The sequence below is a fragment of the Haliaeetus leucocephalus genome, unplaced genomic scaffold (assembly GCF_000737465.1).
Source record: "Haliaeetus leucocephalus isolate CR32 unplaced genomic scaffold, Haliaeetus_leucocephalus-4.0 Scaffold110, whole genome shotgun sequence".
NCBI lineage: Eukaryota > Metazoa > Chordata > Aves > Accipitriformes > Accipitridae > Haliaeetus > Haliaeetus leucocephalus.
Window position 1 is genome coordinate 1,451,437 of NW_010972546.1, and position 25,845 is coordinate 1,477,281.

At 52.6% G+C, this 25,845-nt stretch overlaps 1 protein-coding gene across 1 annotated transcript in view; it reads left to right on the forward strand.

Moving 5' to 3' along the window:
* MLLT6 (myeloid/lymphoid or mixed-lineage leukemia (trithorax homolog, Drosophila); translocated to, 6) overlaps positions 1-16,714 on the forward strand; it is a 40,462-nt gene extending 23,748 nt beyond the window's left edge. Inside the window, exons 9-20 of the mRNA XM_010585688.1 lie at positions 3,737-3,911; positions 4,702-5,292; positions 6,763-6,944; positions 7,694-7,811; positions 11,558-11,624; positions 12,004-12,146; positions 12,428-12,616; positions 12,818-12,903; positions 13,308-13,663; positions 13,796-13,904; positions 15,422-15,799; positions 16,643-16,714. Coding sequence (XP_010583990.1) covers positions 3,737-3,911; positions 4,702-5,292; positions 6,763-6,944; positions 7,694-7,811; positions 11,558-11,624; positions 12,004-12,146; positions 12,428-12,616; positions 12,818-12,903; positions 13,308-13,663; positions 13,796-13,904; positions 15,422-15,799; positions 16,643-16,687 — 2,439 coding nt within the window. The 3' untranslated portion in view covers positions 16,688-16,714. The remainder of the gene's footprint in view (positions 1-3,736; positions 3,912-4,701; positions 5,293-6,762; positions 6,945-7,693; positions 7,812-11,557; positions 11,625-12,003; positions 12,147-12,427; positions 12,617-12,817; positions 12,904-13,307; positions 13,664-13,795; positions 13,905-15,421; positions 15,800-16,642) is intronic.
* Positions 16,715-25,845: the final 9,131 nt, after the last annotated feature.

Below are 25,845 nucleotides of genomic sequence, written 5' to 3' on the forward strand. Positions count from 1 at the left end.
GCCTCTCCCCTCCCCCTGCAAATGCCCCTGGGGAGCCGTCCTGCCGCTCTCTGTTGCACTTGCAGTAAATCTGCAGGATTGCAAGCCACCCCAGCTGCCTTCTTCTGCCAGCTGCAGACATCATGATCACTTGTTGACATACACTCACACATGCTACGTGTTTTGGGCTGCAACATCTGGCTTGCTCTGGGTTTTGTAATCTAAGCCGTGGATGCCAGGGCCTCCCCGCACCCACCCTCTCCAGGTCAGGTGCTGGAGAGGGAGCACAGCAGGGCAAAGAGCTCACGACTGCAGACGCCACTGGAGGCAGGGAGACTTTCCAGGTTTCCCACTGTTATTTGAGCTCTCGGCATCTACCCAGGACCGGCCTGGAGCTGACAGATCCTGGGAACCTCTGCACTGCGCCTGGCTCAGGCAAATTCAGTCACTGTGATGCTGTAGGGGTTTGTGGAGGAAGGTTGATGATTACCCCTGCTAATCAAAGCATGTGTCAGCATGGATATTTGCGGTAAGAATCCCGGAGCCTTTTAGCATCCCATGTCCTGACATGAGTGGGAATTTGCCAGTGACATCAGGGACTCAAAAATATGGTCTTCAGCCCATCTGTGTTTCCAGTCCCCACCCGTAAAGAACAGCAGTGCAGTGCTCCCTGGTCTCGAGGTTGAGGGAAGGGACGTGGTAAAGGTTGCGAGTTGTTCAGGCACGAAGGTGCCATAGCTTGTGCAAGCGCTTTGGCCCAGAGCTCCTGACGGAGACTCTCCTGACCTCTACCTAGCGATCCAGTGTGGAAAGGCAGCTGGTGCTTACAGCCTGCCTGGGTGGCTGCTTCAGCACATCGCCCTGTGGTGCGTGGACTGGAGGAGCTCCTGCTCTCGTCGCATTGTTCCTCATTTTGTGTTCTCCCTGCTTCCCCTCACCAGTAGTTTAATCCAGGGCAAAGCCGCTCTGTGTTTCCGACGCGGCACCAGCCTCCCCCACCCCTTCTGTATTTCGTCAGTGGTTCCCTCTAGGAGCTCGTCCCGCCAATCAGGAGGCAAAGAGATGCTCTTCTGATTTCCCATAAATAAATTAATGAATGAAGAGCTTGGGTGCTGCACAGTGTCACAGAGAGACCAGAAAACAGGTACAGCCCCTCGGGGGACAGCAAGTGCCGGGGGGGAGGAGGTGCGTGCATGCCTGCGCTTGGGTGCCTGCGCGACTTCGTCTCACTTCTCCAGGCTCCTGGATTGAGGCAGGCGTTTCCCCATCAGACTGTCACCTCCAGCTGGGGCAGCAGGTTTATTCTGGTGACATTTTTTACTTGGTTGCTTTAAATAGACCTTCAAAATGTAGCTGCTGCCTCATTTTGAAAGAAGGCTCTCGCTTCCTCAGTGGTTCCCTATTTCTTTTTTCCTCTGCAGCATGCCCTCCCCCACACACCTGTTTGCAACACATGAAACATTGGTGTTTCTGCGCACACACACATGGATTTCCATGCTGGAGAAAAGCCGATGATCCAGAGATTGAGCCCTCTGTTTATGCACAAGGCAGGCAGCAGGCATGCAGGTTCCTCCAGTCCTCCTCCCTCTAGGCAGCAGCCCTGAGCTGGAGAATCTCCTTCATTAGGGAGGCGATGGGACTGTAACCCTCATTACTGTTATTAATATTGGCATTATGGTAGCAGACCACTCCCCTTCAGATCAAGGCCGTGTTGTGCTTGGCAGTCCACGTGTGTCTCCTGGAAGGCTCTGCTGCCACACAGAGCTTGCAGGCTCCACGGAGCAAAGTGGGAAAGAATAGAGGCACAGAGAGGGGAAGTGATTTAGTGTAGTTCAGTTTCCCTCTCTTTGCTCCTCGGCTGCAGTGCTTGGGTCCTTGCCCCAAATTCAGGCTCTCTGGAATGGCTGCTAGAGAAGGGTCCTTTGTGGTGAGGAGGGCTTGTGGTAGTACCATACGGATCTGTCTGCCGTGACCTGTTTGGCAAACAATACCTAGGATAGCAATTGGCAGGAGGTGGGAAAATCCTGCCCCCAAAATCTCTGGGAGTCTCTCAGGGAGGTCTGTGAGGTCAGATCAGCCCTACAGGTGAGTGTCTGTCCATTTACCACCTTCCCCTGAGTCAGCCCAGCCTCTCTTCCCCTCTGTCCTCCCCCTCCCCTTTAATTTTGCAATTAAGATTTATTTCCCAGCTCAGATTTCCCCCTTCCACCCTGCACTGATTCATTGCTTGCCCTGCACTCCCTTCCTGACACTCTGGATTTAGAACATGTCTTCTCATGTGGTTTCTCCCTGCCCTGCTGTGGCCTCGTGCACCTTGTGTGGAGCTCCAAGGAGGTGAATTTATGGGAGGAAAATTCAGGGGTTTGCGTTTCTGCTGAGACATGAGCCATCTCGTTCCTGTGACTTCGTGAGCAGGCTCAGGACTTCCCATAGCCCCCAGACACTGCTCTCCTTTCCCTCCCCAGGCAGATGTGGGAAGTCAGAAAGATTTTCATGCTCCCTCTGAGCTCATAAATCAAGAAGGCTTAATCTCCTACATCCAGGAGTCTGTGATGAGAAAATACAGATTCCCCCTCCTCTCCCCCCTAATTTCCACCACTCCCTTCCTCCTGTCTTTCATATTCCCGGCACATCTGGTGTGTGTTAGGCTGCCAGCTGTTGCATTGTGCAGAGTGATTAAACCATGTGGGAGGAATGGGGAAAGATTTTTATCTGGGCATTCATGAGTCTGCATTACAAGCCCTTTTTTCTTTAGCTCTGCCCAAGAAGAGGTCATCTGGAGTCAGGGATAGTGGAATGTAAGAAAGGTATTGTGCTTCTCTGTGTCTTCCTTGTATCTACTCAGTAAGAAATAAAAGGTGTTTGCACTAATGTACAGGTGTTATATTTTGGGTTGTAGCCATCACATTGGAGCTACATCTATAATATTGATTGGTTGCAGTAATACCTTGCAAGAAGCGACCTTTGAACACTGCTAGTTTGTTTGGCTTTGAAGTGACTTGAAGGTGAAGGTTTCATATCCTAGCGTGGGTGCCCTGGGGGATATGGTTTTCGGTTCATTCCACTCTCCCCCTGCTAAACTCCCACACTTCTCTCTCTCATGCCAAGCTCCTGGATTTCCTAGCATCTGGCCAGCCTCTTCACTCCCCTTGGTTCCCTGTCTCCTGCAGGCTTATATGGGGTTTGGATAGCATCTGTTGCTGCATGGTCAGATGCTGCTCTAACAATGTCACTGTGAAATATTTACTGCAGAAGATTTGGAAAGCCTTGGGCTGGCAGTGGAGCTGCTTCAGTGGATGCTTTAGGGAACCCAGGGAAACTCCTGTCACAGCACAAGGATGAGCAAGCTCCCCTAGGTGGAATGACCTTGCTGAGAATATCACACCTGAGAGATGCAGCTGAAATATATGTTTGAATCACAGCCAAATTCAGCTTTTATTTGGGCTGAATAACCCTCTGAGGTACTCCCTTCTGCTGACGATGCAGGGAATCTCTGATGTCTGTGCCCTGATTGTCAGTGCCCTGTTTAATTTCCTGCAGTTAGATGGGATGAGTGTAATCCCTAGGCGTATAAAGCCTGGTGTGACCGAGCAGCAATAGAGGGAAATGTTGTTTTTCCTCTCATGAGTAACATGACCTGACCATCACTTTGTGGGCAGAGGGGGCAATTACTTCTCTTAAGGGGAAATTGGTAAAAAGAGCCCCTGCTGTGGCCACATCTGGCCTGAGTGAGTCACCTTGTGTTTGCTGCTGCCAGGGCTCTACCAGCCACCATGAGGGGAGCAAAGAGACCTCGGAGGTCGGCAGGTCGGAGGTGAAAGGCAGGAAGTCCTCAAGCCATGGCAGCAGCCACAAGGGGAAGAAGACGGGAAGCGGGAAAAGCTCGGTTGGCTTCAGCTCAGCTTCATCCAGCGGGACCTTCCAGCCTGCAGGTAAGGGGTGAAGGAGAAGCAAGAGAGGAGGGGAGAATGGGGATGTTTTGCTTAGCTCCTCTTTGATATCTCTGGATTTGTAAAGATACCCATTCACCAGCTAGTGCTGTGAAACTTTGCTGATGGCTATTTCTTTAACCTCTTGAAGAGAAAGGGAAAAGTCTTGCTGCTACTAACTCCATGCACAGAGAGAAGAACTGCGTCAGATCAGCGTTACAGCTCCCCTTCTGTGCAGGCCTGCTGCACTGCAAGGAAAAACAGATCCAGATGTCTGAGTGGAGGGAGGAGGGAAGGGATACTGTGCACAGGCAATATGGGCAGCACCTGCCCTCTCCTCCGTAGGTGGTACTGTCTGCAGCAGTGTTTTAAGGAGTACTAGTGGAGAGACCTGAGCCAAAACCTGATATCTAGGCTCCCTTGAGCTTTGAGTCAAAGCCTTGCAGGGCTCCCATCTGCTCTGACCTTGCTCAGTTCTTTTTCGAGCTGTTGTCATAATGGCTAGCATGTTTTGTCTCCTGGGACCCTAATCGGGGCTGGAGGGACAGTAGTGATGCAGAGCATGGGGGAGGAGACACGTGCACGTTTGGGTGGGATGAAGCTGCTGGTATACACCTCTCATGCTTGCCAGAGAGCATCAAAGCAACGCCTGGGAGGTGACAGGGATGGCCTTCAGCTTGGTAACTAGCCTGCGCCAGAGGACCTGTGTTGTGACCGTGCTCCTGTTGCCTTATGGGCTGAGTTACTGCCACCACGAGCCTTCCTACGTCTGCTTCCCCTCTGCTTCCCCCAGGTACCTCCTGCAGCAACTTGCAGTGCTCCCAGGACTTTGTGACATTCCCCAAGCTTGAGCAGGACGACGAGAAGTACCGGAAACCTATCTCTTCCTCTTCTTCTTCCCACTGCTCCCCTCTGTATGAAGGCCAGAAGGGGGACATCTTTGAGCAGAAGGTGATCTTCTCAGGCTTTGGGTCCATCATGCGCTTTTCCACCTCCGCAGTGAGCCAGCAGAGAGGCCGTGATGCTTCCCCCGTGGACTATAAGGCCTCGAACCCTGTCAGCGGCCCTTCGGTGGGGACCAGTGGGACCAGTGGTAGCAGCAGCAGCCACAAGCGCATGCCATCCCTCAGCATGGAGGAGGGAGAGGTGCTGAAGGAAAAGAAGCACAAGGGTAGCAAGAAGAACAAGCATGGGCCTGGCAGGCCGAAAGGGGGCAAAAGCAAAGAGATTTTGGGTGCCCAGCTGGCTGGGTCCACGTCTACTTCCTCGTCACCCTTCTCCGGGGGCTCTCTTGTTAGCTCCAGCATCGGCAACTCTTCACGGTCCTTCAGCCACACGGGGAATCTGCCCAGCCTCAGCATGGAGTCCCCGCTGCTGGGTTCAGGTATGTTCCCCCTTAGGGCTCCAGGTGTGCACAGTTCCTCCCAGCCCTGCTGTCTTTTTCATAGCATTTGGCTGGTGTCTGGACCTGTCTGCACAGAGTCCAGTCCCTTTAATTCAGTCCCAGGAGCTATAAAAATCCACATCTGGGTCTCCCCTTTCCATCTTGGCCTTCATCCTAGAATGTCCTCCGGGTCAGCTTCTGTCGTTGGAGATGGGCTGCAGATCTGAGCTGGGGGGCATTTAAAACCCTTTTTGCTCAAGTGCTGGCAAACCTCAGCTAGCCAGAGAGTAATTTCCGAAGCGATAGAGAGGGATATTCACAGGCCAAATGGGAACAACCACTATCTGACCCCAAATGAGGGACTCTCATAAGTGGTTCAAATTTAACTCCTCTTTTAAAAGCAAAACCTCTCATCCTGGTCTTACCACATACATGTAGGGTTGGGAGACTGGCACACCATTAACTCTGCCGAGAGGCTTACAGCTATTTCCAGCCTGAGTCCCCTTCCCTGGCCTGGCTGGGTTAAGGGCAGCCAGGGCATGTGGCAGGAAGGGGTTAAGGCAGCAGGCAGAGGAGGCGCCTGCTGCTCAGGGCTGAGGTTTGACACTGTTCTGGCAGCAGAACTTGTCATCGGTCTATTGTGGGTTGTTTGCAGATGCTCCAATTTAGGTCAGATTGCAAGGGGGGGGAGGTATAATTTTGTTGTGTGCGCCTGGGAGCCCTGGCCCATTTGCACTGCCTGAGAGAGGAGAGGAGCTGCAAGAATTGATGCAACTTCCATAATCATAACCTTAGGCCATTTTTTTTTGCCTCTCCCCTGGAACAACAAAGGGATGTTTCAAAGAGGAGGAGGCTGCCAGGCCTGGCTCTCCTGCCTGCTTGTTCTCCCATTCTTTTGCGGAGAGATGTTGGCAGGACTCTGAAGAACCCAGCTTTGGGCACTGCCTCTGCCACATGCCTGAGCCAAGGCGAAATCAGGCGGGTCCCCTCTCTCAGCAGCAGCTGTCTCCTCACCCTTTCTTCCTCATTTATCTGTTCGTGCCCCACCGTGGTCCCTCAGCATCATGGAAGGGGACAGGTTAGCTTAGCAAGAGTGTGGTCCCTTGACTAGCACGGGCAACAGAGAGTGGGACTCTCTGAGTCCATTACCCCGTTCTGCCATTGACATGAGCCTTCGGTGAGTCACTTTATGCTGTGATTTCTCTGTCGGATTGTATTGGGGTGTGAGGACCAAACAAGACGGTGGCAGGGGTAGGGCTGGAAAAGTTTGTGATACCTTTTGATAGAAGGATTGTGGGCTGTGACCACCCTCACTGCATGCCAGGCCGTGAGATGCTGAAGTGCATGTTACACTTGGTCTTGTGCGTTGGTGCCACTCTCCCTTTCTCAGATCAAGCCCTGCAGAAAACCAGGCGCTTCCAGGCCATCGGAGGGGAGCGTGGCTCTCTAACACGTCTCCTCCCCTTGCAGGGATCTACACCAGTAACAAGGACCCTATTTCCCACGGGGGCGGAGTGCTCCGAGCTGTGTGCAGTACACCCCTCTCTTCCAGCCTGCTGGCACACCAGGGTACGTCGTCTCTCCCACAGCTCAACCGGTCTCCCTTTGCTAGCACCATCCCAGCTTCCTCCTCCTCGGTCTCCACCACACAGGTAAGAACGTCAGAACCGGGAAAGGGACTGTAGTGCAGGAAAGCGTTGGACAGAGCAGTCACTGGCAGAGCAGGGCCAGTTTGTGGGCACAGAGGAGCTGCTTATTCCACTCGGGACAGCTACTCTTCTTTCAGTTTGGAGGGGATCTGCCAACTGCAGCTTCCCTTAGAGTCAGTAGAAAGATGTAGGCAGTTTTGCGTCACAGCCCATGCAGCCTGTTTCGGGGTGGGAGGAATTGCAACCTAAAAGGATGCATTGCTTTCCATTGACTGTAAGTGGAGCACGGACAGCGCTCAGGTAGCAGAGGCCTGGCTGTCAGCGCGTGCTGTGTCCTGTGCGGCTCGTCGGCTGCTGCTCGGCTGGATCCTGCCACCAGTGCCAGCCCTACCTTCACTCTGCAGCACAGATAACTTGGTGGGAGGGCTCACACGTCCCAGCTGGGTGGGCTGTGCGTGTGCCGGGAGACAGAGCCTTGTCCTTTGTCAGGAGCTCACTGTGAGAGGTGTTTTACAGGGAGGAGAGAGTTAGTTTTACAGCTTCAGTGTTAACATGGCTCATTCAGACCTCTTGGCTCTGAGATGGGGCTGGGAAGATTTCAACTGTCTAGCGAGACTTCCAAGGAGATATTTTTAACACTCTCTCATGAGCAAGCTGGGTTCAAGAGTCAGGAAGAGATGAAATAATGAAGTTATTTTCCTCTTGCATTTTTGAGAAGTCATTTCTCTCTCCCTCCTTGTTTTGCCATGTAGGTGTTCTCACTGGCAGGTTCAACGTTTAGCCTCCCTTCCTCACATATTTTTGGAAGCCCCCTCACATCTGGGCTATCAATCAACCCACTCTTAAATCAGTCGGAAAGCAGCCGGGCAGGTACGTGAATCAGAAGGTATGTGAGTTTGGACTTCCAAAGGGGTCTCCCTGGAAGAGTGGAGACAACTGCATCCATAGTTCTCCAGCTGCCCTCCCTGCTTGCTCCCATCCTATGCGTGTGAGAGCCAGGGGCTAGGAGAGAGGGACAGTGGCTTTTTCCCCAAGGCAGGGGGTGCTTGTGTTTGCCTTAATGAAGTGCTGGCTTGCAATTCTGTAAAAGCACATCTGCTGGTGTGTCCATTGGATAATGTGTGTCCCTGGACATGTGCTAGAAAAGTGCAAGAATGTTAAGTCCCTCCCTGTAGAAATTTGTTGTCTTTTTACACAATAAAACTGTACAAGCCTAGTGAAAACTACTGTGAGCTTTTGCTTGCTCAAAATAAGTTAAAAGTTTTTGTTGGGGTTTTGGTTTCTGGGTTTCTTTTTAAATGAGAGAGATCTCTCACTCTTAATTTTCGTCTGCCATTTCTGTTTTGAGTTACTTTCTGCCCTTCCCCTTTGGCTTTGTCATGAATGCAGCAAAATCCACCGTTTTCGGCTTCCAAACATGAACGTGCCAACACTGAATTACTTACAACTGCTCATTTTTTCCCACCAAGGCAAATTCATTTTTCTTGGAAAATTGCCTGGTTAATAAGCAGGAAACTTGAGGCATCGTCAGATTTCTTTTTTCCCAAAACAGAGTGGGCCTGATTTTTGGTTTGCACCAGTAGTTAAACAAAAGCACCCTCCTGATTTTCAAATGTTGCAGTTAGTGGTGCAACTGTCTCATGCTCCCCTAGCCCAGAAATGTTGGCAGCTCAGCATGCTGGATGCTGAACTCCTGGGAGGTAAAACTCTGCCCAGTGTCACACTGAGTGACAAGCACTTTAAAACACACAGTCCTCATTAGAGGTGGCTCTGAGTTCTCCAGATAATCTGACACCAGTGTGCCCTTATTTGCCTTAACAAGCATGCATGCCTGCATGTAAAGCATGAATGAACACGTATGCTTACTTATGATCTTTGCGAGGCCACGGAAGGTGCCTGTCTGTCTCTCCATGTGTCACTGGCAGCATTTTGTCTGTATGTCCCCGCCAGCAGCTTGCATCTGCTTGAGTGCAATGGGAGGGTGACCGTGCTGCTGACCCCAGTGGGAGTCAGGGCCATTGCATGGGAGCTGTGAGTCAGAAGTGATTCAGTCACCTGGAATTAAGGAAAGAATGGGATGATTCAAAGAGTTATTCTTCCCTCACGGCAATCAACAAGAGAGAGATGACCCACTGCCGCTTCCCCTTTGCTGTTATTTTGGCAAGGTGCTGACAGAAGAAGGAAGCTAGTGAGCTGTCAGGAATAGCCCTGTGGTTCAGGCACAACACGGAGGCTCGGCAGTCTGGGTTCTTTCTGTTCCAGCCCTGCGGCTACTAATGAATGAATCATGTAGGCAAAATCTAACATACAAAGTGCTCGAAAAAGCCTGATCCTTAGTTTCCATTTCCAAGATTGCTTTTTTTGTTTGACTGGGATCTTATAAGCTTCAGGACGTGTTTTTTCCAGTTCCAGGCAGCCTTCGGAACAGCTCCTGGTTTTTGTCACGTTTAAGGTTTGTCCATCACTATCTCCTCCTGCTGGAGCTAGTGGCCCAGAGGGTGTTAAGTCAAATTCACTTTTTTTTTTCCAGGGGGATTAATTAACATGCATTAAACTACCTGTGTGGGGCCATTTTCACTTAGAAGTGTGGTGACTGCTTTAATCCCAAGTCGTTAACAGGATGGTTGTGAAGTTTTAAGTAATCCAGCCTTGTCTGTAATTCAGATTACCTTTCCTGAGAGTGTCTGTGTAGACAGATACCATGGAGACATAGCTTTCATTGCAGTAATATTTGAGCTTTTCACAATTTTAATATGATACAGGGAAATGGTGTTTCCCTGTCTTACAGACGGGGGAACTGAGAAACTGTTATCACTGATGCAGGTTGATACCAGGGTGCCTTTGGCAGTACAAAAAGTCTGATTCTTATCTTCCCACTCCCTTAGCTACTGTCTAGTTCTTCCTCCCACGGCTTGTCCTGGATCCTGCCTTATTATGATGACAGGCCAAATGTATTTATCTTCTCTAGTTGTCTTCAAGCCTCTTTTTTCATACTTGCTGCCTTGGAGAGTGCTGTCTCTGTGTGATAACTCAGTCATCTCCCTGTTCTGTAGACAACAGGGTGGTGTTGGCCAGAAGATAATTGAATATGGAGCCTGGTACTGTTTCAGAAAACCAGAATTGTATATATGCGCATAACCTCCCTGGGCTGCAAGCAAACAACATGACAGTAACAAGGAGGCAGTCAAAGCTTAGCTGAATGTTTATTTGGTTGCAAGTTAAAATGTTGTGGCAAAGCTGCAAGCAGCGGGCTGTGGATATTTTTCAAAGGGTTTAGGTGGTCCTTGGATAGAAACAATACTGAGAAGCACTGCTGTGGTCTGACTGTTCCCAGCCTTCTGGCAGCTGATCCTGGGTTGGAGAAATTAGGAAGTTCATGTGCCTTGTGGTGTCCCTGAAATCAAGACTTGTCTCCACATGGTGCCTTATACTGGGAGACTACCGTTGACTGGCAACTGCTGGTCACGTCCAGAAAGCGGTGGCTTCTCCCCAGGAGGGTGGACCAGTTGTAATTGATGGGCAGGAAGATATTCCCATGGGGATGCAGGAGTGAGGATCCCACTCATACCTGTCTGTAAGAGCTGCTGAACAACAGCTGTGTTTGCTTGTTCTCAGCAGTAGAAAATACTGCCAGTAACTAATGCCCTGCTCAGGGCATTACACTGTAAATCACAGCGTTCCCTGCAGGAGACTTCCTGGATTCTTGCACATCAGAAGTGTCTCTTATTGTGCGAAGAAGAGGAGGGGCAAGTCAGCCAGCTGGTGTAGGCTGTAGTCGCAACATCTGACACGTCCCAGAGTGAGGGGAACGTGTGTTTATGGGCTGGCAGGCTCTGGGGATGGAAAGCAAATGGCAGATAAATGTACTTCACTTCTTGATTACTCTTTGGATGGGAGATATCCTGCCCATGTGCACATGTACAGTGGCTTCGCCCCCAGCACTGCAGTGTCCTAGCTCCCTGGGACAAAAAGATGGCTATGGGGGTAGCTTCTGGATACTAAACCACTTGTTTAAGCTCTTTAGAAGGGAGCTGAGCATCTGGAGACTTTGTAGGATGCCAGCTGGGTTTCAGGAAAGGATCCTGGAGGCAGAAGGGCTGCAGCAGCACTTGGGAGAGCTGAGTGGGGCTTTGCACAGGATTGATTCATCCTTGCAGGCTCAGCAAAGCCTCCCCCCCCCCGCCCCCCGCAGCTTTACAGCTAAAGGAAAAGCTGCTTTCTGCCCATCCCTCAGGTTTCCTCGGGGGAGGGAGCCGGGCTGGTGCAGGGACCGGCTCCCGCTCTGCTCCGCTCCCCGCGGCTTCGGGCTTGCGGTCCCGGCGCAGGCACCGCCCGCCAAATTTGGCCGCTGCCGTTTTGGGGGGTGTCACGTCGGTGACCTTCCCAGGGTGACACACACACACCCCCCACCCCCGGCGTGACACAGGGTGACACGCAAAGCCACGCAGCCCCTCCCACGGCGGGCGGAGCCGTTATGCAATGCCGGTGCCCTGCGCTGCTCGGTGCTCCCATCTAGCGGGGACCGGCGCTCGCCTCCCTCGGGTGACAAAACCCGGGCACCTGCGAGGGCTGGACGCTTATGAAGGCTGTGCCTCTCTGTCCTTCTCCCCACCCAGAGCCTGACCTGGAAGACTGCAGTTTTGGCTGCCGAGGGACGTCGCCCCAGGAGAGTCTCTCTTCCATGTGAGTGTCCTTCAGGAGTCCTCCCCTGTCGCCAGGCATCGGGGTGCCTCCGCATCCGCGTGGGCACAGCGGTACCCCGGGAAGCCGTGGGATGACACAGCAGGGAAAGGGAAGGGGACTGGGAGAAGCAGAGGCAGCTCCTTCCCTCCTCCTTGGGGCTGAGAGTGGGATGGGATGGGAGGAGGCAGGTTTGCTTTTCCAATATGAGCTGGGGCTAACGGGGACGGAGGGCTCTGCCGAAGTGGAGCAGGGGAGACTGAGGCTGGGAGGGATGCAGCCGCTCCCAGCGTGAGGCAGAGGAGATGTGGGGAGAAGGGAGCAGCGGAGTGCAGGTGCAGACTGGGGAAGCATCACTGACATCTCTCCAACCCTTCCCCAGGTCCCCCATCAGCAGCCTGCCGACCCTCTTCGACCAGACAGTGTCCTGTAGCAGCAGCGGGCAGCTGGAGAATGTTCCCCAGGCTACCCCAAACATCGAGCAGCTCCTGGAGAAGCAGGGCAATGGGGAAGCCGGCGTAAACAGTGAGTCACTCAGGGCATGGGCTGTGGGAGGAGAGGTCCTTGTGCATGTTTGTGTGGGAGCCAGCTGGGATTTTGCCCACAGGCAAAGGAGCCGGGTGGGGGACAAAGCGCTAGTCTGTGCCATAGGGGAGTAGCTGGCAGTGGGTCTGTGATCTGGGGCCAGTCTCCTCCCCCAGTGTGGTCTAATTGTGGTACCTCCTGTGGATCCCCTTCTCCTCTTTCCTCCGTCTGCCATTCTCTCCCCTGACCCTGGCCCCCATCCCCCCTTCCGTTCCCTGCAGTTGTAGAAATGCTCAAAGCCCTGCACTCGCTGCAGAAGGAGAACCAGCGGCTCCAGGAGCAGATCATGACGCTGACGGCCAAGAAGGAGCGTTTGCAGCTCCTCAACGTCCAGCTCTCTGTCCCTTTCCCCGTGGTGACCAGCAGTAACGGCCCAGGCAGCCAGGCCCAGTACATCCTGCCTCCCAACGGTGAGGGGACCCGGTGGGATGCATCACCCTGTGCCCTTTCATAGTGGTGCCCTGGGGTGGGCAGGAGGGGGTCACAGTGGGGAGGATATGACCCATTTATCTCTCTGTAGCCACTGGCAGCATGCACTGTCCTTTGCTATCGCTGTGGCAATGTCAGGCTCCACCCCTGACTCTGCATCCTCACTTCTTTCCTCCGTACAGTCTGCAACGATTCCCTGAGCATCAGCAAGAGCCCCCCATGCAAGAACAGCTTTGGGATCGAGAACTCGCTCTCCACTTCCTCTGAGGTACACTGGCCACTGCATCTGCCAGCCAGCTGGGGCAGAGACTCGGGGAGGGAACAGAGCAGCACAGTCCCAGTACTCTGACGTGATAGCCAGCTTGCAAAGCCTTGTCATCCAGGCCCAGAAATCAGGTTTCTTTCTCTGGAGTGCCTGTTCTTCAGCTCATCTCTGAGTAGAGTAGCTGAGGCTGGGAGCGTGAGGTGAGAATGCTTTTAGGTTATTCTGGCCGCACTTCTAGAGATCCAGCAAAGCATGTCTGAGTTCTGGGATCCCTCTGAGCATACACCTGCACTTGCACTCACAGCCCCCCTTCCCACCTCCTGCTTCTGCCCAAAGCACCCTTGGAGCTGAGCTGACCTTTCACAAGCTGCCCCAGTCCGATGCTCTTATGTCCGTTTCTCCCCCAGGACCCTCATTCAGGTTGCCCCAGCAGGAGCAGCTCTTCCCTGTCCTTCCACAGCACTCCTCCGCCCCTGCCCATGCTGCAGCAGAGTCCTGCCTCGCTACCCCTGCCCGGGGTGCAGCAGGTGAATGGCCTGGCCAGGGTGGCAGGCAGCGGGCTGGGGGGAGGCACCACTGCCAGCCACAGCCTCTCCACGGTGCCCATGGTGGACGGCCTGATGGGGACCCTGGCAGGAGGCCAGCAGATGCCCATCAACGGGATCCTGGGGAATCTGAACGGAGCTCAGGCCGCCCAGCCTCCGAGCGCGCTGACGCAGGCGAGCGGGCCTCCGACCTTGCAGCTCTCCACCAGCCTGAGCAGGTGAGGATGGGGAGCTCGCGGGGACAGCCCTGCCCTCTCCAGCAGAAGCTTAGCACCGGGAGGGAGGGAGGCCCTATGTATGCAGGACCAAGACGGGCTGCGCTCACATTCCCTGCCCTGCTCCCCTTGCAGCATGCCCAGCCTGAGTCCCCTGACAGAGCAGCAGCGGCACGTCTTGCACCAACACGAACAACAGCTCCAGCAGCTTCAGCAGCTCCTGACTTCCCAGCCGCTTAATCCGGTAAGTGTGCCTGCTGGCACCTTTTATCTGATGAGCTGTTTAATGGGAAAGCCTTGGAGCAGAGAGCAAAATTTAGGGCTTCCTCCTTCACATGAATCCCCTGCCCACAGGGCTGCAAGAGTCATGTGCCTTTTCCTTGGCTCTGGGCTGCTGTGGGTGGAGTGAGGAGAAAAGCTTTAGGCAGGAAGGTGCGGCACCTCCTGGAGGGAGGGAGATGGGGATTTGAACTTTTTTGTACAAAGGAAAAAGTTTAATCTGGGTTTCCCACATCCTGAGGGTGTGAGAACATGGTAAGGCTAAGCCACCACAAAATCAGGCGTGCTGTTACCTCCTCCAGCCATCTTTGAATGCAAATCATGTCTGCTCCTGCTGCCAGAGCACACTGGTCTCTGGGCTTGCAGATGTGCTGAGGCCCACAGGAGAAGAGGAACTTGCTTGAGGACACTACTTGAGTTTAGAAAGAGATATGCACCAAACTGCTTAGTTCTGAGGGAGGTGAGCTGTGTCTGGGCACATTAACATGGTGAACTGGAGATGCCAGGGAGACTTGTAACGTGCAGGTGGCTGAGGACTTCGGGGTCAGAAGAAGGATCAGGCAGCTGTTCTGAGGATCTTGGCTCTTTGCCTGCATCCTCGCGGGTAAAACAGCAGCCCCATCCCAGGCTGTTGTGGGAACGGCTGCACGGATAGATGGTAAACAAGCCCCTGAGTGTGTAAGAACCGCATTCACTTGCCCTGCAGAAACCTGTGGTGTCCCTCCCCTGCGGTGGAGTTGCACGGGAGTGCTAACAGTTCCCATCAATGAAGCTGTGCTCATTTATATCTCCCATGAACTTGGCCCATTGCTTTGGATAGATTTCTGGGTCAGGCTATTTATAACCCAGGAAAAGCAAATTTCAAAGGGCTTCTCTTTACAGCAGCTGATGTCACCGTGTCATCAGCTGCATCCCTGTGGGTACGGGAACAATGTCAGCTCTCAGCCTGCCGCATTGGTCGATGGTTGCTATAGTGATTTCCGCAGTTTGGTTGGATTCGAGGGCATCCCTCTGGGTGCAGGTGAGCTGTGGCCCTTGTCCCCCCGAGTCCGGCTCACCTACACTGACCCTGTGGGTCAGGGCCGAGCTGTGAAGTGGGATGGGCTGGGGAAGGAAATTAGCAGCCAATCTAGAAATTCAGGATAGTGAATACCACAGACTTAAAATCCATGAGTCAATTGATTGGAAAGAGCGGAGTAGATTTGTGTGCCTGCAGGTGTCTTAGTGAGCGTTAGCTAATCCTACGCTTCGTGAAACAACAGGGTTGGAAAGGTCATAAGCACAGGCTGTTAATGAACACAAGACAGACTGTTCCTCTCTCTACCTATAGAGATGTGATCAAGGGGACTTTCTCCCTGTCCCCAGTAGCGTTGCCTGGGATGGAGTGTGCCCATGAGTCTCCCGGCTCCTTTGTATTAGGTGTTGCCTCTTCCTGACCCCTTTATCCCTTCTTTGACTTCTCTTCCTCACCTTTCCCTGCAGGAGCAGCAGGCCCTGGTGTTCCAGATGATGCAGCAAATCCAGCAGAAGAGGGAGCTGCAGCGGCTGCAGATGACAAGCTCGTCCCAGCTGTCCATGACCAGCCTCCTGGCAGCCACCTCTGCCCCCCTGCACTCCAGCACCAGCGCCCTGATGACCTCGGCCCCCCAGCCGCCCCCCAGCAGCAGCTCTCTCCTGGCCTCCCTCTCCCCCCAGCAGCTCAACCCTAGCAATGCCCTCATGGCCCCCCAGGCCACTCCACCACTCAGCACTCCTGGGAACAGCCTCCTGGCTTCGGGGACAGGCATCCCACCCGTCCTTACAGCACAGACTAACCCGTTTCTCAACCTGCAGGCTGATGGCAACACCCCGAAAGGAACGGTGCGTATGCTGCTAGCACTACCCTAACCCCACTGAGCTCATGGTGCTAGGCGCTGTACAGACCCGGGGAGAGACAGTCTGCGCTACAGTTAACTTGGGGGAGCAAGGGCACTGCTTAGGCAACAGAGCCAGAATGCTCCACTGGCTTTGCTGCATCCCTGACTAGCCAGTGTCACGTCCTGATCCTACCTCCAAGGACTTCTGTAGGGCCCAGACAGGGTCGCAGGTAGGCACAGAGGCTCCCAAGGTGCCCTTCCGTGTGTGTGTGTGTGTGCAGACACACACCAGACCTGCTGCAGAAGCAAGGCAGAGACAGGCCATAGATTTGTCTCCGTTAACCCTAGGACTTGGATGGGACAATGTGCCCCTGGCAGTGCTGGCCCTATTGGAGCCTCGTGATGAAATACGAAGGTGACTGCATGTTGAAACCCAGGGTTTAGAAGGAATCTTGCACCCAAGAGGAGGGGTTGTGAAGAGGTTTACAGCCTCTCTGTAAAGCAGCCTTGTACTGGAGCACCAGTGTCTAGGGACTGATGGTGTGATACTTTCATCTCTCCTCCATCCCTCCCCTGGCCTATACCTGTACCCAGAAGGTCCAGCCCTGGTTGGAGACATTTAGGAGCCAAAGGCCAGGGTTGAGGGGCCAGTTCGGCCTGAACTGGGCAGAGGGGAAACCTGGGGCTCCCGTGTCTCCGTTGATCTCGGAGGAGCCTGAGAGTTCGCGGTGAGCAGGGCCAGGTCCGCAGCACAGCAGGGCTCTCTGCTTCTGCTCCCTCATGTTGCTGCCCGTCCAGTACTGATACCTGTCTCCTCTGCGTCTCTTTTTCTGTTTGTTTTTTAAAGAGCATGAATGAAAAGGGAGCTCCTCTTACCCAGGACAAGGGCTAAGCTCCCCCCTCACCCTGAACAAACCAGCAGCCAACTCCTCTCAGCCAGGGGAATGTGGCTTTCCACAGTCAACTTTGATACTGTTAGAGCAATGAGCACAAGGCTTCCAAGAAGCATTTCCTGCCACTGGGCAATGCCAAGAGGTGCTTTGGAAGACAGTACATCTCTGACCAAGCCCTGGTATCGGGAGGAGCGAAGGTGGGGGGCTGCCCGCCGCCCTGGTCCGTGCCACACATGCTCAAAGTGAAGCTGTGTTTCCGTGCAGAGTGGAGGAGAGAGTTAACACCAGATGCCTGCCAGTCTCCTCCCTGCCCTTGAGTGCGAGCGTGTGTTCGCCTGTGGGTAGCCCCCCAGGCCGAGGCACTAGAGACCATCGAGCATCCTTGGCCAAGACCTTGGTGGAGGGAGGCCCCTCTGCTGAGGACTCCTTTCTGCACGGTGCAGAGGAATGTGGCAGTGCCGTCGGAGGCAGCACTGGATGTGACGCAGCTGGGGAAGTGGGACGTGGTGGCAGTGCCTACGTGGTCTGCTTCGCCCAGATGGGGAGGTTAAGAAGAAGTCCTGTAGCTGAGATTTCTCACCTGCTTTTCATCTGCTGGGCTCTTAGGATGCTCTTCTCTCTATAGCCATCATATGAAGCCCCGACACCTCAGCTGGATCCAAACCCAGCCTGAAAAGACACAAGCAGTGGAGCGATGGGTAAGGACTGGTCCATGGGGAGGAGGTGATAACCACCTACTTCTTTAAAGGACATTGCTACATCTGCTCTGCCAGCTGCTGTCGGTTCGGTGCTGTACTTCTCACGTGAAAAGCACACTCCTGCTCCTTGTGCCATCTCTCACTCTTTCCTTCCAAGATTTCCAAAGGCTAAAATTTCAGCTTGCAAAAAGGGGCTGTAGCCAGTATTACCCCTGTCGTAGCCAACTTCAGAAGGTGCATCTGAACCTGGCAGTTGTTTCCCAGGCCTAAGCTGGGAGATAGAAATGTGTGTGGGGAAGAGAGAATCCCAAATCCGGTACTTGTTCTTTCTTACCCACCACAAATCACTCCAGTCTGGCAAAACCACGTTCTTCCACTGGTCTTGGGCACTTCAGAAAAGGGATCTCCAAGCAATGGGACAATTACCAGTCTCCTGAGCTAGGACATCAGACCCTTCGTTGTTCTCCACCTTTTGACCTTAACTCCGTCTTGTAGCCTGGAACCTCAGCAATGAAATCGGCTTCCTCTGAGCTTGGATGTGATGGATTGATTGAAGGACAGGTGGGGCAGCTCTGGGGGAAGGGGAACATCTACGTCAAACGTACAAATGCCCCTTCTTTTCCTTATCTGCTGGTTAAATCCCGAGCTCCTGGGGGCAGGCGGGAAGACTCCAGCTAATAGAAACTCTGAGGGTCTTAAAAACAAAAACAAAAAAAAAATTGTCAGACCTTAATGGATATTTTTCAGCACATCCCCACTGCCTCTAACTAGTTTGCACTATTCAAATTTGTCAGCAGTGGGTTTGTGCTGATAGTACTAGAAAAACTTGTTATAGGCAAGACTCATCTGCTAAATATCTTTCTTCCTTTTAATTTTATTTTCTTTTCTTTCTTTTCTTTTTTTTTGTGTGTTTGTTTGGAAGATTGTCACCACAATGGTTGAATAAGGCTAAAAGGAGAGAAAAATACCTTTCTGATCTCAGCCTCCAGTTCTGTGAACTGGGCAGAACACTGCTGTCTGCTCAGAAATATATATATTATATATATATATAAATTTTTTTTTATAAAGAAAAGCTAATGTTTTAACAAGGTTAAGAAGCTATTGGAAAGATGGAGATGGCAGCTAAAAGTGGAAATGCAGGAGAAAAAAAAAAAGTCTGCCTTCCTTGTGGTCTCTGCAGCACAGACCTAGAGAGGAGCACTGAACTGTGGCTCTTGCTGACACATTCCCTGTCCCCAGCCACCTCCCGAGTAAGTCACGGGCTGAGCTGTGCCGCCTTCCATCCGCCTGGTACTTACAAACTGTGAATGAGATCTTTCAGTTGCAAATGGTTTGACTCTAATTTTGGCTCCCTGTCCCTGAAATTGCTCTGGCACAACTGTGTGCTTGCACTTTTTTTTAATTTTTTTTTTTTTCTTTTTCCTCCCCCAGCTGTGTTGTCCCCCCTCCCCTCTGCGCCACGCAAACCGCCCCGGTGCAGAGACCCACTGCTCAGTGCAGGATCCGTTTCTGCGGTGGGCGTCTTGCCTTGCTGCCCCCTCCACATGTGAGGAGTCTTGGGCTTGAAAGTAACATGCAGAATGGCTGTTTCAGGGCTGCTGTGCTAAATTCAGCCCTGAAGTGCCCTGTTTGTGCGTGTGATGGCTGCGCGGATGTGAAGGCTGTACCTGCCAACCTTTGGCAAGCAACAGGTCCTTGGGATTTGGGAACAGATTTTCCTTAGCGCTGGTTTGGGTCAGCAAGATGATGGACAGAAGTGTTAGGGGTGAAACAGTGGCTGTTAAATGTGCAGATGTGGTCTCTGCCAGCTGCTTGCCCAGCTGCGTTTGTCTGGGGTTTGATTTTTATTTTATTTTTTACTCTTAAGGTCCCAAATTTGCGTTGCCACCTGTTTTGCTGTCACACTGACCATCAGCACGGCCTTCAGACCAATCTGTAACCACAAGGGCCTGATATCGTGTCCAGACCTGGTCAAACTCTTCCCAAATTTAACCACATTTCACGCCCTGAAATTAGAAACATGCCAGTACCAGAAAGAAAGGGGATGGGAAGGAGGGAAGGCTGGTTGGCATCTACCCCTTGTGTAGCGAGTTGTAGTACAACATGCGTTGTCTCCCAGGACAAACAAAAACCACGTTCAGATCAGTGGTTTGGTGCCCAAATCCCTGGGCAACAACAGAAAACTTGCAGGGGGTCGGTGAGAGGTACTTAATGGTGTGTTTGCAGTCCGGAGGCTGAAACGTGCTGTACGGGGCTCCTCACTGCTACTGGGAAAGTATTTGGGAGCCCACACATCGGAAGAGGTTGGAAATCGAGGACTGAAGTCGAGCAATCAGTTTTGTAGGCAGGATCGCTGTTAAAAGCAGGGAGGGCTGAGCTACACCGCGTCCCTGGTTCCCCTCTGCTCTGTGCTGGCCATGCCATTGGTTTTTGTTGGTGGCAGGAGTTTGAGTACAAAGCCCCTCCACTCTCCGGGGCTTTCTGGAGCAGGGAGGGACGAGGCTGGAGAGGACGAGCAGGGGAAGAGACATATAGCACTTACACATTTCTCTGACATCTTCCAAAGGCGCCCGGTCCCTTTGAAGTGTGCTCCTTGTCTAATCGCCTCAACCTGTCCCAGAGCCAAAGGTCCCTTTGGCAGATTGAGGGGAGAAGAAGGGGGCACTGCTGGAAGGTCGACATTAAACATTTCTATCTCTGTGAAAAAGAGGGAGAGCAGGGGAAAGCAAAAATAAAAGCTAAAGATTATCTGTGTTTCAGTTGCACTGGGGTACGTTTCTTTACCCGTTTTGATGCTAATGTCTCATTTAGTATGTTGCATGTGTCTTTTTTGTTTTGATTTGTTTTTTTATTAAATAAAAGAGAAAAATGTGTATATTTTTGGCAATTTAAGGTAATGTAGCTAAGATATATTTTTTTCACGCTGCTTGACTGTTCTTTATTATAATAAATAATATTAATATTAATATCAAAGACTTTTTTAATACAGCTAGGGTTTCAAAATTTAAATGAGAATAGGGTCTTGTGGGATTAACTTCCTGTGGCTGTGCTGAGGTCCTGTTGCCCGCAGTGCACACAGATGCACACTCCGATGCTCTCGAGGAGGCAGGAGCGAGGCCCGGGGAGGGTTTCTCAGCCTGGCTCCTTCCTGGCTTTGCACCTCGGGAATGAAGGGAGACCAGGGTGAGGGAGGAGGAGTTGGTTGTTGTTTCATGAGCAAAAAGGTCGCTCCCCCGCTCCCAAGAACAGCGATAGCCCCTGCTGATCAGCAGAGATGCCCAAAACCAAACTCATTGACCTTGTAAGCTTTCCAGCTGGCTTCTCGGTCCTCCCCTCTCCCAAGAGTTTGTTTCTCCTAAGCACCAAAGGGAAGGGCTTGTGGTGTTTCTGCTTTGTTCTGTTTTTCCCCCAAACAGCTCTGCATAGCTGGGTGATGAGGTCTCTTCAAAATATGGTTTGGAGACATGTCCTGCTCTTGAGAAAACCAGCTCCCACTCCAGTGCTCAGCTCTTAGATCTGGCTTGGCACTTCAATGGGTCATGCTTCAAAACTGCATGTTTTTCTGTCTCGTAACCCACAGGCTCCATGGTTCTGCCTTCTCCTTCTGCTTTTAAATCTGAAGCTGGTTTTACTGACCTTTTGTTTTTCCCCAGCCATGTGTGCCCACATCCCGTCAACGAGGTGAACCCTGCTTGCCTTCTGGGTTCACAGGGCTCCTTTAAAAGGCCCAGGAGAAGTTCTCCCCCAGCACCTGATTCTTCTGCAGGGCTTTTCTCGCTCTCATTGACCAGCAGTCAGCATTGCACCTGGGGGGAGGATATTGGAGGCCAAAGAATTTGCCCAGGTTTCTCCAGACAGCCCGAGAGCTGTCAGGAAGGGAGTGCAGAGTGAACTGGAGACACAGGAGTTGATAGGTTTGGGTCATCCAGAGGAAGCAGAGTTTGGCATGTAAAGGCTGGTCTTGCAGAGTTGGGTCATCAAATGCTTTGGGTTGTTGGAGGAAACTTTCAGCTGTTTTTTGAAGGGAAAAGGAGGTTTGGTGTCTGGTTCTGAGGACGTGGTTGGTTGCTCTCTGCAGTAGCTGGTAGCTGCAAAACCTCCTCTTCTGTGCCTGTTTGTGGTTAGTGCCGGGGTGCAGGCTGGGAGCGAGACGCAGGGGATGCCTGTGGAGCAGCAGGGTCATAGATCTAGTTCAGCTGTGTTTCTTGGAGCCCTGAAACATGAAAAAAAAAAAAAAAATTAATATTTCCGCAGAGTTATGTTGGCTTGTTTCTGGCATGGTTCTCCTCTTTCCACTGCTTGGCTCTTGGTAGCATGTCTGTTCATGTTTTGCATGGATGGGGACTGGAGAGACACGAGAGGAAGATGCTGAGCAATGTTCAGTGGTTTTGTACCCAAGGAGCAGGTCATGGCATCTTCTTGGATCAGGATAATGGGAGAAACGCATCTGTAGCTGGTGCCTGAAATGCAGCTGTCCGAGCAATCCTATGCAGAGCCCCTCTCTTCCACAGGCCTCCTCCGCTCCAGGTCTCTCCCAGCCGGTCACCAGTGTCCCCTGGACGCAGCTCTTGTATGAACGGGGGGGGGCTCCCTTGGCCCTGGCACCCACCGAATTCTGCAAACCCCTGGTTTTCTCTCTGTTTCCACACTGGCACGTGTGCTCTAGCTGTGAGCTGGCTGCCCCAGCGGGACGGGGCCGGTTCAGACTCTGGCCCCGTCCACGCAGAGTACATGGCTGCAGATGGGCTGAGCCCCTTGGCTCCATACCAAAGACAATATAGACAGAGATGAGGTCTTCTCACATGCTCAGTAGAAGACTCCAGAGAAGACATACCAAGCAGATGGTGTCATTCTCTTTGGGGTGAAATGTTCAGGCTAGTTGGCAGGGTGAGAGGTGACCGATACGTCTGAAGCGAGCGGGGATCCAGCCCGCTGCGGCGGTGGAGGGTGTCCCTCGGGAGCTCAGAACAGGCGGCGGTTGTTTGCCGTGACCGGTGGATCGGCTCGAGGACGCAGAAGCTTTCCTGCTGCAGAGAAGGACATCTGCCTGGGGGCTTCTCCGTTCAGGGCAAGTCCATCCTTCGGTCTAAACTGTCCTGCCTGTCCCTGAGACCTCTCCGAAGGACAGCGTAGCCATGGCTTGCACCAGGGGCCAGCTGTAACGCAGCAGCGGTGCCAGTCACTGCACAAACCTTTCAAGTTAAAGCCCGGTTTGTTTGCACGCCCCTCTCCAGCGCACGCGTCGCCCCATCCAGATGGTGATAAGGGCTTTGCTCTGCTTTGTGTTTGCTGTTAAGGAGACCTGCGTCATCTGTCAGGTTCCAGCCTGGACGGGGCCGAGCAGGCAGCCCTGTGCCCAAAGTGGTTTTTCAAGGGCTCTCTTCCAGCCCAGCCGGTCCGTCAGAGCTGGCAGCTCATGCTGCTCTGTTATTTACCGTTGCCCTTGGTATATGCTGTGCTGTGCGGTTTCTTAAACCCACATAAGTAAAAATAATCAAGTGCCTGTGATCAAAACAGCCTTGAGGCAGGGAGTTGAATGGGTCCCTGGTGCCTCTCCTTTGTGCATTTAGTTTAAGAAACGGGAGTTGTCATAAAGGCTGTGGATGTCACCTTTGCAGGAAAGGGTGAAGTAGCAATAATTTTAATAGTAACTTTGCAGCAGCAGATCTGAAACTGCAATTCAGAGGTGTCGTCTCGTCTCCCGTTTTCCAGATGGGGAAGCAGAGGCACAGAGAGGACTAATTTGCTGAGGAGCCCGGTCTCCTGCACTTTGTTCTTCCCTCCCCTGCCCAGAAAAGGGACCCCAGCTCTGTGGTACCCACCAGTGGGAAGCGTGGGCTCCTGGGTGTCCCATGTGGCTTCAATCCTGCAGGGAAGCTTCTTGGGACCGTGGGGTCCAGAGAGAGCCCAAGAGCTCATTAACTTGTGCAGCTGCCAGCCCTTCTGGTCTTTATAGCGGCGTGTAATGGGCACAGTCCAGCTCTGGCTGTGACTTTCCGTGTCTGTCAGGGCAACTGCTGCTGTGTGGGGGCAGCGAGGAAAGGTAGAACCTTTCCTTTGGCTCCGTGGGTTTTGTGTGAGATTCTCGGCACAGAAAATCCCGTCCTAACCCACTGCTGCCTGCCTCAGGACATCAGACCCGGGGCATCGCTGCAGTGGGAGCTGCAGAGTGCGGATGGGGGGTTAGATAGGTGGGAGCAGCAGCACTACAAGGAAAGGATTTTTTTTTTTTTTTTTTTTTTTTTTTTTTTTTTGCTGGTGAGACCTTTGCCAAGGTTGCGCTCAGAGGGAGGGTTTGGTTTGGGCTCAGCCAAACCCCCACGCCCTCATTTATCCCTTCCCTCCCTGGTGTACGTGGTGGAGCCGCTCTGCCTGGACAGGTTCCGCCCCCCCACAGCTCCCTGCCACAAACCCGCTGCTCAAACTGGAGTAATGTCTGGCCTGATGGAGGGAGGGAAGTTTTATGTGGGTTTTTTTTTAACTGATATTTCAAAATTTATCATAATTTGAGGGCATTGGTTTGTGCTACCAATGGTTAAAAAGTAGGAAAATGGAAAAACTCTGTTTAGTTGACGATTATAATTTTAATTTTGAAAACTCATCAATATCCTGCCCAGCAGCGCCGATCTGTGACTGCGCTCCAAATTACATGTGATATCACAGCTAAAGGGTAAAGCGCAGAAAACCCCTCCAGGGTCTGGTTTGTATTTTTAATTTAAGCAGCAAATGCGAAGTTTTAGCACCTGCCTGGGCCGTAGGGAGCCTCTGCTGACGCCCATCCGCGGATGCAGCCTCTGCAAGACAGTTTAATCAAAAAGTGCTTGCAGACCTAGAGGCCGCAGTGAGCGGGAGGGTCTGGGATCCAGGTTATGGGGGGATCAAACTAAACGATCGGCTGCAGACAGATCCCTTCGTAGGCACAGCCGGGGGTGTTCCTGCCCCTTGGTAGCTGTTTGGTCCTACTCCTTAGGAAAGCAGGGAAGCTGGAGGGGTCTGTCCCTGTTCAGGACAGCCCCTGCCCATGTGCACAGCCTGGATTTCGGAGGGGTTTAAGCACATCCTCAGAGTTAGGAGGGGTCCCCGTGGCAGAGTCGGTCTCGAGTGGGCCAAAGGGGCCCGTGGAAAAGGGATGATGAGCACAAGAGAGTGAGGAGAGAAGCGGCGAGTTGCAAATACAAGAGCATAAACATAGAAGCAGATATTTGTAGGGTTTTTTTTCCTAAGAAAATGTTTTTATTTGAAAACTACATGGCCAGATTTATAGCTGGGAATGTACGTACTTTCTTACATATTTGTACAACTGATGCGTGTTGGCGTCTTCCGCGCTCACTGCGGGGGACTCAAGGGGAGGACGCTTTCCGTTTTAATTTCTTCCTAAGGACAAAAACTGATTCAGGTGCTAAGGGCAGCAGGATCTCTTAGACAGAAAACTGCTCCTGTTTACCCTTCTTCTGTCTTCAGTGGGTAAGGAAGTCAGCGAGCCTCGTTTTCTCTCCATTGTGTACAACACAAACAACGGCTTTGTATCATTAATGTATTTGTATGACTGAGAAATTGCCAGAGTCCTTGTTCTTTTTATTAAAAGAATGTTTTCAAAAAAATAAAAAGTAGGCTAAAAAGATCCGCTTCCCTGTCTGCTCGTTTTCTCGATGTTTCTGGACAGACACGACGCTCAGCCCCGCTCACTGTGCCTCGGAGGAACGAGGGAGCGCAGCAGCTCCCAAATGACTTGCAGACCACCGGTAATCTGGAAAACCCAACCCACGGCCCGCAGCTGGGCTGCAGAGCGGTATTAAACAGAGAATTTACAACCTCCTCCGTTAAAAATGTGCAGAGGTGGATGTTTGGAAGTCTCCAAGTAATGCTGTGAGCTGAGGCACTGAACCTGGGGCTTGAGGGTTGGAAGTCGCTGCCCGGAGGGGAATTTTCTCCCCCTGCCCTTGGGATAGGGGCGCTGGGGGTGAGTCCTTGGGGGGGGCACTGTAGAAAGGAAGATAAAATGGCCTTGGGTTGGACGTTGGGTTTAACACCTCTACAGGGTGACGCGCCCGGATCACACGCTCGCTCCCATTGCACTGGGAAGCTGGGATGCTGGGAGCTGACCGCGGGCATCCCCCCACGCAGGACACGCGGTGGCCGGGGGGCCGTGAACCCCCCCCGGGGGGCTGGATGGGATCCTGCCCGTGGAGCCGGCTCGCCGTGGAGCGCTCCCCCTCCGGCGTGCGGCCATCTGCAGAGCTAAATCATTTCAGCTGTCAAAAAAAGCCAATTTTTCCCAGTAGTTAAATGTTTAAAAAAAGAAAGGGGGGTGGGGGGTGGGAGTCCAAAGCTTTGATGCTTAAAAGATGAATTTCCAGGGAAGGGGAAGAGCCCACATTTGGCGAGCAGAGGGACATCAACACCCCCCCGGCTGCAGTTCCACGGGGGGGGGGGGGGGGGTGAACCCCCCCCAACCCAGC